The 18,465-nt window shown below is 40.1% G+C and overlaps 1 protein-coding gene across 1 annotated transcript in view; it reads right to left on the bottom strand.

Annotated features, from left to right (window-relative positions):
• LOC140724598 (uncharacterized) overlaps positions 1 to 18,465 on the bottom strand; it is a 234,717-nt gene that overhangs the window by 39,492 nt on the left and 176,760 nt on the right. Inside the window, exons 66-73 of the mRNA XM_073039023.1 lie at positions 17,973 to 18,125; positions 15,068 to 15,198; positions 12,770 to 12,858; positions 9,119 to 9,301; positions 7,292 to 7,444; positions 7,085 to 7,204; positions 2,532 to 2,740; positions 2,308 to 2,386 (exon numbers count right to left, since the gene is read on the bottom strand). Of these exons, the coding sequence (XP_072895124.1) occupies positions 2,308 to 2,386; positions 2,532 to 2,740; positions 7,085 to 7,204; positions 7,292 to 7,444; positions 9,119 to 9,301; positions 12,770 to 12,858; positions 15,068 to 15,198; positions 17,973 to 18,125 (1,117 nt within the window). The remainder of the gene's footprint in view (positions 1 to 2,307; positions 2,387 to 2,531; positions 2,741 to 7,084; positions 7,205 to 7,291; positions 7,445 to 9,118; positions 9,302 to 12,769; positions 12,859 to 15,067; positions 15,199 to 17,972; positions 18,126 to 18,465) is intronic.

Raw genomic sequence — 18,465 nt, 5'->3', positions numbered from 1 at the left:
TGGAAGGATCGGGGGACGTTAGAATTTGAAAAAGGTACGGGTGTTGAAAGCCTGGAAGAGGCCAATGTCCCGTTTGAGTGTGTCCAAGATGGGGATGCACGTGGTGCTGACCCTGGTAACGGAGCTCAGGGGAAGTCTGAGGTATTTGATTCAGGGGAACGGGGCGGCCGTCCTCGTGAGTCAGATAGACCTGGTTCGGGGAAAAAGGGGTTAACCTTGGGAAGTGTGAGTTCCCAGAGGGTTGTACAGAAGGGGGTCTTCAGAGTTAATGTGGAGTTTACGAATGGGGAGATAACTGTTGTTGTGGAGGGAGACGGGAAATCTGTAATTCCCAAATCGAAGGAAGAAAATTTAATGTCTGGATTGATGTCAGAAGCAGCAACCAGGCTGCAGAGACAATGGCTTGGTAACATGGTGCCTGCGAATCAATTACAGGTTGATTTGGAATGTAAAGGTGCCCCACACGCTATTGTTATTCAAGAGGGTGCTGTGAAAAGGCAGAATTTGAAATGCTGTCTGAACAAAGTGAGATCGCTTGCGGATCTTAAATTGGAAACTAATAGCATGACGGGTCCTGAAGAGAAAAACGACAAATTGCCTAAAATTAAGGAATTGGGTGGTCTAAGTTTGGAACACGCTGATAAAATAACTCCTATGAAAGGAGCGGGCGAAAGCTTATTTCGCCAGGGTGCCCAAGATCGCCACGAGGGAATTAACCGGAAAAAAGGCGAGGGTTAATGGGGGCGCGATTTTTAAAATAGCAGAAGCCGGTTTTAAGGGATTTTGACAAAGTATGTGAATAATAAAGACAACACCCATGGAAGCTTGACTGTTAAGTTTGAAAGTAGCATAAAAATTTGTCTTTTGCATGAACCTTTGTAGATGTATGTAAGCTAAGATCACACCTCCTTAGTTATGTTGCCGAAGAAAGCAAATAAATAAGGTGGTTATTGAGCTGAAGTTTGATGCTACCAGGCGTTAGTAGGGCACATGAGGTTAAGGTATTAAAGAAAAGGGGCACTGTACTTGTTACCTGTTTAGATACTGACTTGAATGTATAACAGTAGTACTCTGTGAAGAGAAAAGCTTGTGTAGTATGTAGATTCAAAAAAAAATTTCCTGTGTCAACCTGTTTTTAACCGCTGGTTAAAAACCTATTATGGGGGGAAGTGTTATGCCGTTGGCCCCCTCCTTTGTGAAAATCGCAAGAACTCTAGTTAAGGGGGGGTCAACTGACCCAAGAGGGAGACGTGCGAAAGACCACGTTCTTCCAAGACGCAGAATAAAAGTGACTTTGCCTATTGTCTCATGGAGACCACCTGAAAAGCCCTCGGGCAAAGTGGGCTGGTTGAGAGAGAGATCGCATTACCTGCAACTTGATTGACACCTGCGATCTCGTGAAGAAGTATAAAGGCGGGTCTGAGGGGAGGACCCTCAGATGCACCAAGGAAACACACGAAGGAGAAACGCTAGAAATCCTGCGACAGCGTTTTAATAGCTACAGCCGGTGGTGGGGTTCGTGTGCGTCCTTCCCTTGCCTGGGATTGGCGACTTCACCACGGAAGACGGCCTAGCTACAGGGGAAGCCACAGATGAGAGTCCATTCCCCCAACGAGACTTCCGACTACCTCCTACAGGTTGGAAAACCTGTCGGGTAAATGCTTCATGTTCTCTGTCTTTCTAACTAAACGTGCACCAACGCGACACTTCCGCCGACAACTAAGTGAAACTGCCGTGATCTAAAAGACTTTTAGCTATCCAGTGAACGATATAAAATCTACATTACCCCTAGACGACGATCGAGCTTGTGTTTTGAATGATTATTATTACACCGGTGTTTTAGATTGAGTTTTGATGATCTGAATGTTTTGTATTAACCATACGTTTGTGCCCTTGTTGAATAAAACGGTTGAAAATAGTAGCATCCGACTCAGCTGATCCATCTATCTTTGCTGGTAAGTTACCTGGTTACGGGGTTTTCGTAACAGTGCCAAACTAGAGTTTCAACTTCCATCATCTGAGTTTATAAGTCCAGCACAAATAATGGGAATGGACACTGGATGATGACTCCATTGATACTTCGGTTTATGCCGAAAAATCGGGAAAACGAAACACCATTGTTCTTATGTCTAGACTATAGCAGCACATCAGGAGGTTATATTGTAAGAGATGGAGGTTGGTGGGAGAATAAACCTTGATCAAGTTTAATTATATTTTATTGTTTGATTTGCAAAAGATAGAAGCTTTCAACAGAGATATCTTGTGTGCGGTTAAACTATATATTTTTAAAGAATAAATTTATCTCACCTTCCGTAGGAGTGAATTGCACATTATCTTCATTTAGTTGCACATCAATTATATCATTGCCTTTCAAGGTCATCTGGACCTGTCGAAAAATCATCATGAATAGAACAGGAGATAATAATTTTGACAGAATGAACTTCGTTAGCAATTTAGGTGCATAATGCCTTACCCAAGAAGCTGAGGGTGTATTAGATCTGAAGCTGTTCCTATACAAAAGATGTACTCACTGTAATTGTTTTGGTTGATCTATGCCGAGCTGCAAAGGCTGCAAAGTTTGTGGCTTGAGCTTCACCAGTTTGGACTGTGCGTGCATGAAGTTGAAACATGGTTGTATCACGGGGTTCATTAATATTAAGTAGCACAAAATCTCCAAGACCATTGAAAGTGAAGGGAAGTTCATCTAAAGTGAAGAAGTGGGGATCTCCATTCCCTAACCCTACCAAAGTTAAAAGCAAACAAAATTAATGTGTGAAGATTTAATAATAAAATAAAATTTCTATTATCTACATTTTTCAGCTAATAGCCTAAGAAATGCATTTTGTAATTTAAGCTTTCAAATTGATGATTCCAGTTCTAAATTTTATATCAGTTAAACAGAATTGTTTTTAAAGTTCTGCTTTGAGGGTCGAGCATAAATTTTCTGAAAGAAACAACACCTACAACACGAATGCTGGAGAAACTGCAGATCAGGCAGCATCTATGGAAATTAATAAAAAATTGATGTTTCAGGCTGAAACCCTTCTTCAGAACTGAGGGATCTTGTCCTGACATAGTGACATAAGACCTTAAGACAGAGGAGCAGAATTAGGCCATTCAGATCGAGTCTGCTCTGCCATTCCATCACGGCTGATCCCAGATCTCACTCAACCCCATGCACCTGCCTTCTTGCTATATCCTTTGACACCCTGACATCAGGAAATTATCAACTTATGCTTTAAATATATCCATAGACTTGGCCTCCACCGCAGTCTTTTGCAGAGCATTCCACAGTTTCACTCTAGTTCTGGATACATCCACCAAAGGAAATATCCTTTCCACATCCACCCTATCTAATCCTTTCAACATTTGGTAGTTTTCAATAAGATCCCACTCCATTTTTCCAAATTCCGGTGAGTACAGGCCCAAAGCTGCCAAATGCTCCTCATAAGTTAACCCCTTCATTCCTGGAATCATTCTCATGAACGTACTCTGGACTTTCTCCACTGAGATAAGGGGCACAAAACTGTTGCAATACTCCAAATGTGATCTGACCACTGTCTTATAAAGCCTCAGTATTATCTCCTTGCTTTTATATTCAATTCCCCTTGAAATAAATACTAACAATGCATTTGCCATCTTTACCAAAGACTGAATCTGTAATTTAATATTCTGGAAGTTTTGCACAAGGACTTCTAAGTCCCTCTACACCTCTGACATCTGAATTTTCTCCCCATTTAGATAATAGTCTACATGATTGTTCCTTTTACCAAAATGCATTATCATATATTTCCCAAAACTGAAATCCATCTGCCACTTTTTTGCCTATTCTTCTAACTTTTCTAAGTCCTGCTGCAATCACATTGCTTCCTCAGCACTACTTACCCCTCTCCCTTTCTTTGTATCATCCACAAACTTTTTCACAAAACCATCAATTTCATTTTCCAAATCACTGACAAACAATGTGAAAAGTAGCAGTCTCAATACTGACCCCTGAGGAACACCGATAGTCACTGGCAGCCAACCGGAAAAGGCCCCTTTTATTCCCACTTGCTGCCTCTTGCCAATCAGCCAGTCCTTTATCCATGGAGTATCTTTCCTGTGGTGCCATGGGTTTTTATCTTATTAAGTGGTCTCAAGTTTGCCACCTTATCAAATACCTTCTGAAAATCCAAGTAAATGACATCCACTGCCTCTCCTCTGTCTACCTTGCTTGTTACTTCCTGGATGAACTCTAACAGATTTGTTAGGCTCGATTCTTCTTTATTGACTTGGACTTATTTTATCATTAGTCTCCAAGTACCATGAAACGTCATGCTAAATAACAGACTCCAACACTTACCCAACTACTGAGGTAAGGCTAACTGGCCTAAAATTTACTTTCTTTTGCCTTCCTCCCTTCTTAAAGAATGGACAGACATTTGAAATTTTCCAGTCCTCCGGTACCATGCCAGAATAAGTGTAAGTGATTCTTGGAAGATCATGACCAATGCATCCATTATCTCTTCAGCAGCCTCTCTTAGGACTCTGGGATGTAGTCCATCTGGTCCAGGTGACACGAGTTTGCTGAGCACATTTTCCTTTGTATTAGCAATGACACTCACTCCTGGTCTCGGACACTCACAGACCTTTGACACACTGCTAGTGTTTTCCACAGTGAAGACTGATGAAAAGTACTTATAAAGTTCATCTGCCATTTCTTTGTCCCCTTTACTACCTCACCAGCATTATTTTCCAGTGGTCCAATATTGATTCTCAGCTCTCTTTTACTCTTTATGTTACTGGAAAAAAATTAGTATCCTGCTCTATATTATTGGCTAGTTTGCCCTCATATTTCATCTTTTCCCTTCTCATAGGTTTTTTTATTTGCCTTTTGTTGTATTTTTAAAGCTTCCCAATCATCCAACTTTCCACTCACTTTTGCTACCTTATATGCCTTTCCTTGTTTTTTTATGCAGTCTTTATCTTCTTTTGTTAGCCACGGTTGCCTACCCCGTCATTTGAGAACTTCTTCCTGTGTGGGACATATGTATCCTGTGCCTTGTTAACTACTCCCAGAAACTTCAGCCATCTCTGCACTGCCATCATCCCTGCCAGTATCCCCCTCCAATCCACCCGGGCAAGCTCCTCTCTCTTGCCTCTGTAATTCCCTTTATTCCACTGCAATACTGATACACTTGACATATGCTTCTCCCTCTGAAATTGCAATATGAATGCAAACATATTATTTTAATTGCTTTGAAAGGTTCCTTTAAAAATTAAACCCCCCCAATAAGATTAGGGTTATTATACAACACCTAATCTAAGATGGCTTTTCCTCTAGTACAAGCTGCTCTAAAATAACCATCTCATAGGTATTCAACAAAATTCCCTCTCTTGTGATCCAACACAAACCTGATTTTCCCAATCCCCTTGCATATTGAAGTCCCCCATTACAATTGTGACATTACCTGTATTACATGCCTTTTCCATCTGTCTTTGCAATCTCAACCCCACAGCCTGACTACTATTGGAAGGCCTATGTATGATTCCCATTATGTTTTTTCACCCTTGCAGTTTATTAACTCCATCCCACATAGATTTATCATTCTCTGACCCTATGTCACCTTTTTTTGAAGATGTAATTCCATCTCTTACCAACAGAGATACACCAACAGAACCTATGCCTTCCTGCCTGTCTTTTCAATATAAAGTATATCCTCTGTGGTACAATTTAACTCTTTACACTGTTTGCATTTGTACCCAATCAATGGCTTTGTCCTTCTTTTCATTCAAGTTTCACTTGTAAACCTACTGGCTCATCCTGGATCCCACCCCCCTGCCATATTAGTTTAAACAACTCCCAACAGCTCAAGTAAACCTGCCCAGAAGAGTATTGATCCACCTTGGAATCAGGTGCAACCCATCCCTTTTGTACAGATCACACCTGCCCAGAAGAGGACCCAATTATCCAGAAATCTGAATCCTTGCCCCCTGCTCCAATACTTCAGCTATGCATTTATCTGCCACCTCATTCTATTCTTATCCTCACTGTTGCATGGCACGAGCAGCAATCCCGAGATTACTACCCTTGAGTTCCTGTTTCTCAGCTTCCTTCCTAACTCCCTGTACTCTGTTTTCAGGACCTCCTCCATTTTTCTATCTTTGTTGTTCATGCCAATATGTACAGCGACTTCTAGCTGTTCACCCTCCCTTTACAGGATATTGTGAATGTGTTCAGAAACATTGGGGATTCTGGAAAATCAGAGGCAAATTTGTTCAGAAACTTCTTGTTTATTTTAATACCAATTGGTCATTCTCCTGTAATATTAAACAGTGAAAATCAGGATTAAATATATTAATGAAGCTATGTGAGATAGAATTAGGGGAAATAAACAGACCAGCAGGGGAGAAGAGGGGAATGAGCTGGTAATTGGTTTAGCAGAGTCCCTGCTATGGTTTGGATGGAGCAGAGTTGTCTGGAAGAAACTGTAATACACAGTTAAATGAGCTGTTCAGGTGAGAACAGCCTATGTTGGAGAAATGATTGAAATTCTGATGCTTAGGCAGAAGCATATTTGCGTATGAGGACAGAGTGGGGAGAAAAAAGGTAACTGTTTCAGACCCTGCTGGTAGGAATGGATAGCCAGTGCATTAATGGAGTCTGGCCTGTAGTAAACATTTCACAGGAATGGGACTGTTGTTAATTCTATCACCAATTGTGATTCAAATGTAGGTGCAGCCTGTATTTCTGATAGGCATAATTAATTAAAAGTGTTTTTGTATACAAGGCATTTCTTTTGTTAAGATATTGTTAGGATTTAACATGTCTTTTAAAATTCTGAACTCACTGTACTGTGTTTTTGTAGTGCAAGACTATGCTGGCCTTTGGTCTGCACCGATTATGAATGATACAACTAATTTTTGCAACCATTGTAAAACAACATGTTCCCCATATGCAAATTCATTTTCAACAAAAACTGCGCCTGATTATGGAAATTCACAAAAACAGTATATTGTTAAAGATTACTGCATTACAATCAAACTTCAGTACAGTAATTTCAGAGGAGATAGTTAGTTTTCCTTTTTAAATAAAATCAATTACCTTGACCTGGAGGCCTGTATTCCTCACAGGTAATGCTTGGTCTTTTTTCTTTATAATAGTCACAGAACTTTGGATCATCAACCTCTTCACAACACCATGTATATGGATCCAGGTCAAATTCTGTGAAAGAACATTTACGCATGTATGTGATTAAACAGGCATATAAAATGTTAAAGTATTCAGTGGCAACTTGAAGTAGAAGCTTACGTTTGTTCTTGCTTAATAAGGGTGACTGTATAGTTGGTATCCAGTAGCGTTCTTGCCAACCTTCAATAAAAGCTCCATTCTTTCTGTAAATACACCTTTGGCTAGCATTAAATTTATTTCTGTTGACTCTACGAAGAATCTTGTTTGAAGTACCTGTGGAAATGCAACAAGAAGTTGTTATTAATTAAGGAGATGGTGGTGGACTTTAGGAGGTCTAGGCCTCATATGGAGCCAGTGATCATTAATGGAGAACGTGTGGAGCAGGTTAAGACCTACAAGTATCTGGGAGTACAGTTAGACGAGAAGCTTGACTGGACTGCCAACACAGATGCCTTGTGCAGGAAGGCACAGAGTCGAATGTACTTCCTAAGAAGGTTGGCGTCATTCAATGTCTGCAGTGAGATGCTGAAGATGTTCTATAGGTCAGTTGTGGAGAGCGCCCTCTTCTTTGTGGTGGCGTGTTGGGGAGGAAGCATTAAGAAGAGGGACGCCTCACGTCTTAATAAGCTGGTAAGGAAGGCGGGCTCTGTCGTGGGCAAAGGACTGGAGAGTTTAACATCGGTAGCTGAGCGAAGGGCGCTGAGTAGGCTACGGTCAATTATGGAAAACTCTGAACATCCTCTACATAGCACCATCCAGAGACAGAGAAGCAGTTTCAGTGACAGGTTACTATCAATGCAATGCTCCTCAGACAGGATGAAGAGGTCAATACTCCCCAATGCCATTAGGCTTTACAATTCTACCTCCAGGACTTAAGAACTTTTTAAAAGCTATTAATGCTTTTTGAGACGGTGATTTAGATGCATATCATATTTTTTTTTTACTGAGTTAAGTATTGTATGTAATTAGTTTTGCTACAGCAAGTGTATGGGACATTGGAAAAAAAGTTGAATTTCCCCATGGGGATGAATAAAGTATCTATCTATCTATCTATCTATCTATCTATCTTAATCATGTAAATGTAACGTAACTGCGAATTTCCTGAGAAATCAAAAGTACCACCTTTCAATGTCAGATACAAAAAGTGACCGCCACATTCCTGTCAATAGTCTTGCTTTCTCATAGAGTCATACAGCATGGAAAAGACCTTTCAGCCCAACTGGTCTACGCCCAACCAAGAGTCCCATTCCTCTAGTCCTATTTGCCGGTGTTTAGCCCATAACCTTCTAAACATTTCCACTCCATGTACCTGACCAATTGTCTTTTTAAAGTTGTTACTAAATGTGCATCAACCACTTCCTCTGGCAGCTTGTTTCAAATACATATCACCCTTTGTGAAAAGAAGTTGTCCCTCAAGTTCCCATTAAAACTTTCTCTTCTCAATGTAAGTCTATGGACTCTAGCTCTTGATTTGCCAACCTTAGGGAAAAAAGGCTAAGTACATTTATCTTACATTTTGATGATTTTATACACCCTTATAAGATCACAACTCAGTCTCCTATGCTTCAAGGAATGAAGTTGTAGCCTGCCCAACCTCTTCCTATAACTTAATCCCTCAAGTCTTGACAATATTGTCGTATTTTTTCTACACATTTTCAAGCTTATTATGCTCTGTGAAGATAAGATTTAAATTCATATGTGTTTAGGGAAAGTAACTAACTGGAAATACATATACATGTCATACTGTATTCAGCTATGGTTGACATTAAAGCCTTTCAATTTCTTTATGGTTTCTTAGCATATAAAGTCTAAATATGTACTTTAAAAATGAAGTGATCATATAACCTACTTAACACTGCATTTTAACCAATTTGCTCAGTTCTATTCTGAAACAAATAATTAAATTATTATATTTGACAGTTCCACAGTAGCAAAAGAAATCCCTACCTGATTTAAAAAACTGGAATTGCCTATCACGTTGTCCTTGGGGAAAGGTACATGGACAAGCAGATAACCCTTCATTCCATTGAGATGGAGGTGGCTCCAAATGAAACCACTGCAAACATTTTGCTCTGTAATTGATCAGTAAATTATCCTGATTCAGTTGATATATCCATAAGCCTTGCAAATCTAAAAGACAACCAGAGAATATTAGTGTTGAAATGTTTGCAAATTTTGAATGTAATGTTAAGACATACAGATTGGCAATGTATGATCACATTTTAAAATTAAATTGTCTCAACCTTAACAACAAATTACTATTAAAAACTAGAAATAAAAATTAAAGATTCAAACTACATTTATTATCAGATTATGTATGCCGTGTACAACCCTGAGATTCGTCTTCCTCAGATTGCCGTGAAACAAAGCAAACCACAGAACTTGCTCAAAGTAAAACATCGACCACCCCCCCACATACAACAAAAACTTCACGAACGGCAACATATAAAGAGCAAAAAACACAGAATATAAAGCACAAAATCGAAAGAGTCCAGGCATATTCTGTTCAGCTCAGCGTTCGTTACCTGCAGGCCGTCCTGATTCAAAATTTTCCAAATTAGCAACAGAAAAAGGAATGACCAGAAATGTATCATAACTTGAACCACAGAATCCAACTGCATCGATTAAACTTTGTGCAAGACTCAGAACACCGGCACCATCCTCGCACACCATCAAGGGAGAGACAGAGATCATTTAAACGCAGGGACCTTCTTCAGGGAATCGCGAGCAGGAAGGAGAGAATGACAGTCTAGCATGGACTACTTCCTCTGGCTGCAGTGAGTGAGAGGCTGGTCGACAGTGCTGAACGCTCGTTCGCCTCGACGATTTCAATCTTCCTTGGCATTTTATAATCAGTGAGAAATGAAGTTGATCATGGGCCAACACCTGCCTTCAGGCTTCTTGGCCTCGACGCTGCACACTTGGCTCGAAACCTCACAGAACAGCTGCGGAGACCGTAAAGCACCAAATCGCTCGACCGGCCGGAAAACACGCCACCAAAATGTAAATCATATGCTCCAAGAGTAGCAGAACCACACTTGAAAGAAAAAGAAAGTGTAAAGAAAGTGAAAGAAGCAGCTTTGTGAACTGTCTGGAGGATGGAGGTGTCTTCCTGCCATAAATCTAGAAAAAGTGAAGTCTGCACAGCTTTTTGGGACAGGCCAAGTACCAGCTTTATACAATGGACTTCTCTGAGCTCCATTTGAGCTGCTTGTGAAGGGAGTGGAGAAGAATGTGGCAAGAGCAAATCAGGAGCCCACTGCCCGTGCTTTACTGTTTTCTTAGTGCTGTTGTATATTGGCATCGCTTCCTTCCCTGAAAGGGATTGAACAGTGTGCAATCATCAATAGCTAGCTGTCCTTCTGACCTTAAGACAGAAAGCAAGTTACTGATGAAATGTCTAGCACGTTACCCTGAGGAACTTAAATGACCTCTAGGAACATGAAGAACTGACCTACAATAAGTACAAAACCTGTGTGATGTACAGTTCCAACCACAACAATATATTTATCTTAATGCCCATTGTCTTCAATTTTACAAGAGCTTCTTGATAGCACACTTGATTAAATGTTATCTTAATATCAAGGGCAGCCAATTTCACCTTGCCCTTGGAATTAAGCTCTTTAGTTTATGTTTAGTCCAAGATGGTGATGAGATTGAGAGTCAAAATAGGTTAAAGGGTCGGCACAAAATTGCGAGAAGAAGGGCTGGTACTGTTCTATGCTCTATGTTCAAATAGTCCTGGAAAAGAGAACATTAAGGGATATTGGTGAATAGGTTATTGGTGGGTTGGTGCTGTTAATTGGCAATGTCAGTCACACCTTCCATCATGCTTTTGATCATTATGTGTAGACAGACTGGATGGTAAATGTTCTTAATGGATTTGCTTCTTGTGTGAGCAGACACGTCCAGGCAGTAGATGCCGGTATTATTAGCCTGTGGCACTGCTCTCTCTAGAGCACAGGTCTTCAATATCACTTGGAATCTTATCTGTTTTGTTTCCATAGCCTTTGCTATATTTGGTGCTGCTTGTGATTTCCAAATGTCAGATGAAGGAACTCAATAGGCTGAAGACATTTCTGTAATGGGGGAATCTCAGGATAAAATCAAGGGGGATCATCTGAACAAAATTGTGATCGTCTTAACCTTCGCTTTTCAACTCGCATTGATGAAAATGGGGACTGCCATTGAGATTCCACCTCCTATTAGTAAGCCACCAGTATTTATAACTAATCACGGCAATATGACAGTGTTTTAATATGATATATTGGTTATTACATTGCTTAGCTGCTTTGATTGTATGCTGTTTTTCATTGTTTACTGCAGACTACTTAACTCCAGCAAATAGTCCCACATTGCAGCTTTAGTAGATTGGCACCTAGTCTTTTAAGTAATCCTAATGCTTATCCAGGATCTCCTGCAATCTTCATTTTATCAGGGCTCAATATTGTGACATCAGGTATGGGCATGGAAATCTCCTGCTGATTGTGACCTTCCACCCTCCCTCGGAAAATGATTCTGCACTTCACAACATGAAGTGATTTGAATTGACTGAAAATTGACTTCTGCAATGATGGCATCTCAGAAGATAGCACCGGCGATCAGCAGTCAGGGTTCAATTGCCACTGTTGCCGGTAGGGAGTTTGTACGTTCTCCCTGAGAATCCTCTGGGTGCTTCATTTTCCTCCCACATTCCAAAGACCTACTGATTAGGGTTAGTAAGTTTTGGGCTGCTGAAAGCAAGGTGACATTTGAGTGCAACTGGGCAATAGTCATTAAGGCAGTTCACCATGTTCTTCTTGGGCACCGGTATGACTGCCGCCCTTTTGATGTAGGCCGGAACCTACTACTGCAGCAGTGAGAGATTGAAGATGCTCTTGAACACTCTCACCAGTTAGTTGGCATAGATATTCAATGCCCTGCCACGTGCAACATCAGGGCCTGAGATCTTGTGAGGGTTCACCTTTTTGAAAGATGTTCTGGCATGGATCTACGCAAGTGTAGTTTTATTCTCCCTTTCAAAGTATGCATAAAAGGCGTTGGGCTCACCTGGGAGTGAAGCATCTCAGCATTTGTGATGTTAGGTTTTGCCTTGTAGGGCCTGCAAACCCTGTCAGAGCTGACATGAGTCTGATTCCGTCTCTAACTTCAATCTGTATTATTTTTCACTCTTAAAATAGCCTTCTGTAAGTCCTACCTGGACTTTTTGTATTGTTCTGGATCACCAGTTCCAAGTTACCCTCTTAGTTGCTTGGAAATATATTGCTGTTCATAGTTACTGGATAAAAAACTTGAAGTAACAGTACTTTGCATTATGGAATGCAGTTATGTAAGGTGGGGCTTCACCACAATCTTCCAAAGAACAATTACAAATGGGCATTAGGCACTGACCTTGTCAGCTACATCCACTACTCATGAATATATAGAAGCAGAATTATACACACTTACCCAACTCCTCCCTCTGTTTCCTTTTTCAAATATTTGCACAATTTCATTTAGAAACTCATTAATAAACCTGGTTCTACCAGAGGAGTCCAAGTGCAATTATTTATATTTAAATGAAGTCAACTTTGTAAGATAGAATGAATGAAAACAAACCTGCATTTGCTCCTTTTCTCTGATCAGGCCTAAATTTTTCAGAGTCTGGAAGGTTCATTTGTTCATCATTTTTAAAGAATCCACTGCCACTATGACAAAAATTTAAAAAAAACATACATAATCTAAAATATCAACTGTTTTCCTTCAATTGTTAAATAATAGCAAATGATTCCATATTAGCTGATTTTTAAGAAATTCTGGGGTGAAATGTGTACCATCAACTCTGTGGAGAGGTCTAGGTGGGACTAAGTTCCCTGTTCATCCATTCTATCTTCTCAGTGATGTGCTTCATAACTTATGTTGGGATGGCACGATAACTTGGCTGATAGTGCAAGCTTCAGTGTTAGCTGTAAGATCAGAGTTTGACCCTGTCCATTTTCCCTGAGAAGTTTGTACATTCTCCTCATGACCACATGGATTTCCTCCAGGTGCTCTAATGTCCTCCCACATTCCAAAGAGGTATGGGTTAGGAATGGTGAATTGTGGGTATGCTATGTTGGCGGCAGAAGTGTCCTGACACTTGTAGGGCTGCCCAGCACAATTCTCGCTGATTTGATTTGACACAAACAATGTACTTGACTGTATGTTTCAGTATACACATGACAAATAAAAACTGATCTTTAATCTTTACTTTGTTTCTGTGAATTCATTTTCAAGTATCTGCAGGGGACCTGTGGAGTGAACTATCTGGAGATTATATTAATCAAGTAATTGGCACTTTTACAGGAAGACATGGAATTCAGTCAGTTTTATATTTACCAGTTTGCTGGGTTACTCAAAGAATCAAGCACTTGCATCTATTCTACCTCCCTCCATTCTGTTTCAATAGAAGGCCTATGATTTGCAGAATGACCCCTCAATGTTCACGTATGAAGAACTCTTCATGTGAATTCCAGGGTTTGTAAGGTTGCATTCATGGCAAAAGATCAGCCTTGCCTGAGCTCTTTTTTATGTGAACACCACCTGGTAGCTGAATATTTTGTGACCACTTTGTAACTGCTTCTCCCTCACATTCAAGTAAATTGCTGATCATTTCATCCATTACCTTTTCTAGTGGATTACCTCACATTAGATATCAGAGCGCCAATATGACCACGAGTCTTAGGCAACAAAACAAACAGATCAGTATGAAACAAAACCAGAAGCATTCAGCCTCTATGGAATGTAAAACAGTTAATATTTCATATTTGAGGTCTTGAATGTGTCATCAGATGTCACATCCAAAGTCCTGCATTTGTGCATTCTGACTGTAAAACCAGGCAGTCTCTATGTACTATTCCCGAGAAAAGTCCATCAGCCAATTTTTCAGAAACACCTATAATTCTTTTATTTCACTGGATGTCTTCCATGTTCACCCTCGCCTTATAATTAAACTAATGCTGCATATACTGTATTCAGTTGTTAATGATTACCACAAAGTATTATTACTAGCCTGAAAAATTCTTTAACATTTTAAGAGTGAATTCCTGGTTTCTATGAGCCAGGTTTTCTGTACCTAGGGGAGGCCCTGTGTTGGCTGCTTGGACCATTCAAATATCCTGAAAATTTGCAGCATCGCAGTAGTTATCCTCAGGAATAGACATTTTCCTAAAGACAATAACTCATTCTCATGGCTTGGGGAGGTGAAGGGTGAAGGATGATGGGGTGTGGTGGGTAGGGAGGTTGTAGGGTAAAAACAAGAGACTGGGCAATGGAGGAAATACAATGAATCCGGGATTCTGGCCTACGTCATAGCAATTCTGAGACTAAATGGTTTAAACTACTGGTTGACCCTTTCAGAATATTGATTTTTCTATTTAATTTTCCTGTGCCACCTATAGGAAAACAACTTCTTCAGCTTCTTGAAGCAAATCTTAAGACCTTTGATAGTATTACTAAAGTTAGTCTCTCACTGAAGTGAGGTGGCCATGCTGCAAGTTTAATTGTAGTCAAAGGACAGTAGGATTCTGAGAAATTGTTTTCTGGTGTCTTTGGAAATGAAATTACTCAGAGTGTGATTTTTCACAAGTTACTTGTCTTTTTTGATTATATTTCTGTTCTTTTGCCTTGCAGTGATGTACCACATCTACAGATTTATATTTCAAATGCTTTGAAATGGTGCAGAATAAAATATCAGCTCATTTTTCTAGCTCACAATTCTGACGGCATGTTTATGTGTAGAAAATTAGATTAAGGAAAAGACCTTGGTCACAAAAATCTCCATCTGTAAGTTGGTTGCCTGGTTAATAATATTAATACAGACAAATTATCTTCTATTTCTAAACAGTTTCAGAAGTGTACGGCTTTAATAAAGCTCACCTGTTGTACCCAATAACAACGTTTTTGGATGGAAGCTTTGAAACATTCCAGTTCATCCCTCCAAATTCATACAACATTAAAACAAATGAATAAGTTCCATCTGTGGTTATCACCGCTTGAAAGGTATTTGACTGTAAATTAAAAACAAAGATTATTAATGTTTCAGGACAAAGGTATAACTGGCATGGCCAGTTTTTATTGCTTATCAATAATTGCTCTTAGAAGATGTCGGGCACAGAGTTCCAGCTATGATGAAGAAGGATTTCAAGTATAATTAATCATACTGGTTCTACCAGAGGAGTCCAAGTGCAATTATTAATATTTAAATGAAGTCATCTTTGTAGGATATAATGAATGAAAACAAACCTGTATTTGTTCCTTTTCTCCTATCAGGCTTAAATCTTTCAGAGTCTGGAAGGTTCATTTGCTCAAGTTTAATCAACCATATTGGTTATTGGAGTCTTTTTCTCAAGTCAGGGAAACCTGGAACTTGAGGGTCAGGTTTCATGTGAGAGTGGAGAAATCTTTATCTGTGATCACACAGAGGGTGACCTGGAACAAGTTGCCAGAGGACATGGCAGAGGCAAATACAATTACAATGTTTAAAAGGCAAAGACGCAATTCGACTGGACAATGATTGTCTGCCCTGTTGGTTGCGGGAATGCTCACTTTATCTATTTCAGGTTGATTTTGCTGCCCTGTGTTGCATTTTAACAAGTTTGGCACCTCTTTTTTCACTTAACCTCACACTATTCCTGGTGCATCTTTCTGCACTCCTCATTGAATTGGTTTCAGTATCATGATGGAGTGAAGGATATGCCAGGGCATGGGTTTACAGATTATGCTAGTGCACCCTTCTGTTGCTGCACCTCTTGAATGCCCAATGTACTGAGTCTATTTGTCAGGAATCAGGCTTCTCGATAGTTGTTGACCAAGCAGGACCCTGTGAGCCTGATTACATTTCTGAGACAGTTCTTTCAAATGTGCACCAGTTCCCAGAAATGTGTGAGGTGGCCTTCACAAGATCAACTGGGATGTGATGTCACTGCCCAGATTGAAGTCAGAGCACACCTGCTGTTTATTTTTCACACTGAGCTTCAATAGAATCATTGTGGTGGAACTAGGTGATTGGTCAGGCCACTTCAGGGGGCACCCAGAGAGTTCTGGAGTCACATGTCACTTAGAGCAGATAAGGTCAGTGCACTTTCTTCCTTTGAAATACACTCAGTGGGTCACATTATTAGATACACCTGTTCATTAATGCAAATATCAGCTGATCATGTGGCAGCAACTCAATGCATAGAAGTATGCAGACATGTTTCAGTTGTTGTTCAGACCAAATACAAATATCAGAATGGTGAAGGAATTTGATCTAAGTGACTTTAACTATGGAATGATTGTTGATGCCAGAAGGGGTGTTTTGAGTATCTCAGAAACTGCTGATCTCCTGGAATTTACTCAGTGATGGCAGAGAATGGTGTAAACAACAAACCATCCAGTGAGTGGCTGTCCTGTTGAGGCAAGCACCTTCTTAATGAGAGAGGTCAGAGGGGAATGGTCAGACAGTTTCAAGCTGATGGGAGGGCAACAGTATATAACCACACATTACAACAGCGGTGCGCAGAAGAGCATCCCTGCATGCACAGCGCATCGAACCTTGAAGTGGATGGACTACAACAGTAGAAAACTACACAGTGTTCCACTCCTGTACCTAATGAAGTATGTTTGAAACATAGAAAACCTACAGCACGATACAGGCCCTTTGGCCCACAAAGTTGTGCCGAACATGTCCTTACCTTAGAAATTACTAGGCTTACCTATAGCACTCTATTTTTCTAAGCTCCATGTACCTATCCAAAAGTCTCTTAAAAGACCCTATCGCATCTGCCTCCACCACTGTTGCCGGCAGCCCATTCCACGCACTCACACCACTCTGAGTAAAAAAAAACTTAACCTTAACATCTCCTGTGTGCCTACTTCCCAGCACCTTAAACTTGTGGCAACCCTTTCAGCCCCACGAAAAAGCCTCTGACTATCCACACGATCAATGCCTCTCATCATCTTATACATAGTTGTTGTGAAGTAAAACCTTTCACAACTTAGTAGTGCTATGACCAACACTGCTAATATTTGTTTTATTTTCTGTTGCAGATTATTAACAGAATTTAAATTACATAGCTTGCTGTGGTGACCTTTGAACTTGTGTTTCTGCATTGTCAGCCCAGGCAGTGGTTCAAGTTGAAATTTAATTATCAGTCAACCATACACAGATATAGCCCTCAAAGAAACAGTGTTCCTCTAGGGCCAAGGCCCCACCCAGAACAGATTCTATTACCCCATGGAGGCATCCCACCTTGACGTCTCCTCTCCTGGGCAACTGCAACAACTAACCCCGTGGCCTAGGCATAGTCTTCACCCCAAATGAGGCAACACAGCTCTCCTTGCCATCGGTTTCGTAAATGAACCAGCACTTGCAGCATTCTTTGTACCAATATCCAACAGGGTCTTGTGATCACAATGAAAACATCCTAGACAATCACCCACAACTTTTTTGGACCATGCACCATCCAACAGTACACAAGTCCAGGTGACAACACAGCAACGGTACACAATATGTCCTGCTCCATTACTATCGAGCAACTCAATGATGGAATATTCCTGCAATACTTGATGGTCTTATTATCTAGCAGTGACATACAATCATAAAAAGATGAATAAAATGAAGAAATACAGCTTTGGACCCAGCAAGGCTGCTGTGTCTGTGCGTGCCGCCATCTCACTAGTAACTGTTACCAAATGAGTATCCAGGTAATTTAGCAACTCTGCATGATATTTATTGAAGAATTAATATAAAAATAATCTAGCATTTACATTAATTCTGAGAAAAAATATGCAAGAGTAATACCTCGTCTACCGGAGAAGAAGGATCTGCAGCTACATTAACCCAGGTTATCTTCAAGGTCCATCTTGCCTTATATGTAATTGTAAAGTTATTTTCTATTATTTTCTCCACTCCCTGTACCAAGTTGGGAGAACTCGAACCAAATGTTTCATATTCCTATAAAATAAATGTAACAAAATCCTTATCAGTAGTTAAGAAATATACATTACCCGGTGTTAATTGGTTGTTATAGAAACATCAGAATCCAGATGATTGAAGGAAACCCCTGATAAATCCAAAAGATATTACTCTTCAAATGCTTACTCCACTTCCTTTAATTGCTTTCCACATTATTAGCTCATTGATAAACTCATTCAATGTGCTCTGTATAATGTAGTTAAATTTAGGTCACCTTTTGGAAATCATGGGCATTCACAGAACAGAAGGTGGCCATCAAGTCCATGCAGTTGAGATATATGCTTTAAAAGTTTACTTAATCTTCCAAAGTCTCCATTTG

Source organism: Hemitrygon akajei, chromosome 3 (assembly GCF_048418815.1).
Source record: "Hemitrygon akajei chromosome 3, sHemAka1.3, whole genome shotgun sequence".
Lineage (NCBI taxonomy): Eukaryota > Metazoa > Chordata > Chondrichthyes > Myliobatiformes > Dasyatidae > Hemitrygon > Hemitrygon akajei.
Note: the sequence above shows the minus strand (reverse complement) of the source record. Positions and strands in the feature narration are given on the sequence as shown.